Source organism: Daktulosphaira vitifoliae, unplaced genomic scaffold, assembly GCF_025091365.1.
Source record: "Daktulosphaira vitifoliae isolate Bord-2020 unplaced genomic scaffold, ASM2509136v1 Scaffold_4, whole genome shotgun sequence".
Lineage (NCBI taxonomy): Eukaryota > Metazoa > Arthropoda > Insecta > Hemiptera > Phylloxeridae > Daktulosphaira > Daktulosphaira vitifoliae.
Genome location: NW_026099575.1, coordinates 5,450,336 through 5,452,361, shown reverse-complemented (window position 1 = coordinate 5,452,361; position 2,026 = coordinate 5,450,336). Strand labels below are relative to the sequence as shown.

The following is a 2,026-nucleotide window of genomic DNA, read 5'->3' as shown; positions in this document are numbered from 1 at the left end:
TTAACATATTGTTTAAAAAACTAAAAAAAATCAACTGCTGCGCTTGCTTAATATAATATTATTAAAATGATATAAACGTGCAAGGTACTACAATTTATATTTTATATATAAAAAATCAAAATGAAATAGAGCAATTCGTTTTACTTTCTACGTGTTTTAGCAATGATAATGACTGTAATGTTATCGCTTCATTGATTTGAAGAAAAGTCGTCTATTGTATTGTATTGTATTGTATTTTATTTTTTTTTTGAGAAATATTTAGTTTGATCAGTTAGAAATGACCTTGGTGAAAGTATGAAAAAAAAAAACAATTTAATTATAAAAAAGAGTTATTTATGTTGTTATACCAAGGGGAGAAAAAGATTATAGGCGAGAAATGTTTGGCGATATAATCACCCGAGCTTCACTTCTGGTACTCAATTAAAATTTTTATAATTGTTAATATAAATATTATATTAAATATTTTCATGTGTACAACCAATAAATAATTATGTGTTTCACCATAAATGTTTTTGTTTTAATAATATTTGAAAGATTTATTAAGTAATATAAATATAATTAATTATAAAACATAAATGTAAAAACAAATTAATTTTTTTTACTACATTTAATGAGTTTATATTTGTACTGGCGTTGGACGTTCTTCATCTATTGCTTTAAATTCCAAATCTAGATCCATAAAAAAATGTATAAAACTATAAATTAATATTTTAATTAGTATTTTTTAATTTAAATACCTAGGTCAATTGGCTCCTCTGGTGTTGGTAAAAACGTTTCTTCAGTAATTGGATCAAATTTAAATCCCAGATGACAATACTTTTCTAATATTACTGTTTTGATGTAATCTTTAATTTTTATGGTTAAGAATTTTAAAAATATTAATTTTACTCTCTGGTTATTAATGGCTCTATATGCTTGAACCCATTCATCCCATAAATAATTTGTATTAGAAGGTACAAATTCACAAAATAAACCAGTTTCAACTTGTAAAAGTTCTATTATACTTTTAAAAAATTTATATACAATTTCATGTGTCAAAGAGTTTGTAGATGTATCATCACATGATAGACTCGGATCATTCAATTCGTCAAGAATATATCCTATTCTATCGAATAAAAGTCTTATCATGTAGGGTTTATTGCGAAACATTTTAAAATTAGCCCATGGAAAATGATGTAATAAATCTAAAGCGTCCAATGCGCCTTTTAACAATATTGCTATTGGAACAATTAATTTGGCTATTATGTTTATGAGTTCTTTAGTATAAATGCATTCATTCTTTAAGTCGTCGTCTTCTTTATTTTGGTTTTTACAAATTTCTTGCCATTTGATAATAATTGAAAAAATATTAATCATAACTTTTGCATATGTGCAACCGAGGTATATAGTCAAGGCTCGAATTTTTTGCTCACCTTTATAATAATGTGTAGGTGTTTCAATCAGATTTTTAACATATTGTATTTTTTTACAAAATTTTATAGAACTTACATCATTTAAATTTTTCCATCCCGGATACTTAAGTAAGTTATCTAATTGTTTAATTGTACTTTCTGGAGAATTATGTGCTTTTATATATAAAATCACATAAAGTAATAAAAATATAAACATGAAAAGTTTTAAGGAAAACATTTTGAAAATAATAAATAATATTTATCAATGAATTTTTTTTAACAAAATATAATTCGATGAAGCTTCAAATTACACGTATTTATTCTGTTCTATTTTAACAAATAATAAGTATAACATTTTTGATATAACATCTGTGGTATAGTAATAATTTTCTTTATATAAAATTTTTGTCACCTACAATTTTCGTATGCGACTTAAAATAAGTTTTCGTTCGGCTTAATTAAATAAATGAAAAGTGAGCACTTGAGTCACTTAATAAAACGCTATAAAGTTGAAAAAATAAAATATAAAATTAGAAATTTTAATACTGAAATAGCATGATTTTAACTACGGCAGTAATTTGTGCTTAGAAAAATTTTCATTGTGATAACTATAGCTTGGATGGGAAGCTGAGAAA

At 23.9% G+C, this 2,026-nt stretch overlaps 1 protein-coding gene across 1 annotated transcript; it reads right to left on the bottom strand.

Annotated features, from left to right (window-relative positions):
* Window positions 1-400: 400 nt before the first annotated feature.
* On the bottom strand, window positions 401-1,716 carry LOC126904122 (uncharacterized). The gene is made up of 2 exons (XM_050682852.1): window positions 738-1,716; window positions 401-669 (listed from the first exon to the last, which is right to left on the bottom strand). The coding sequence occupies exons 1-2, from the start codon at window positions 1,627-1,629 to the stop codon at window positions 617-619; spliced, it is 945 nt and encodes a 314-aa protein (XP_050538809.1). The 5' UTR covers window positions 1,630-1,716; the 3' UTR covers window positions 401-616.
* Between the last annotated feature and the right edge of the window lie 310 nt (window positions 1,717-2,026).

Coding starts and splice junctions, on each gene's coding strand:
- LOC126904122 (XM_050682852.1), bottom strand. CDS start 1,629: ATGTTTTCCTTAAAACTTTTCATGTTTATATTTTTATTACTTTATGTG. Junction 670..737: donor AGAGGAGCCAATTGACCTAG/GTATTTAAATTA, acceptor TTATGGATCTAG/ATTTGGAATTTAAAGCAATA.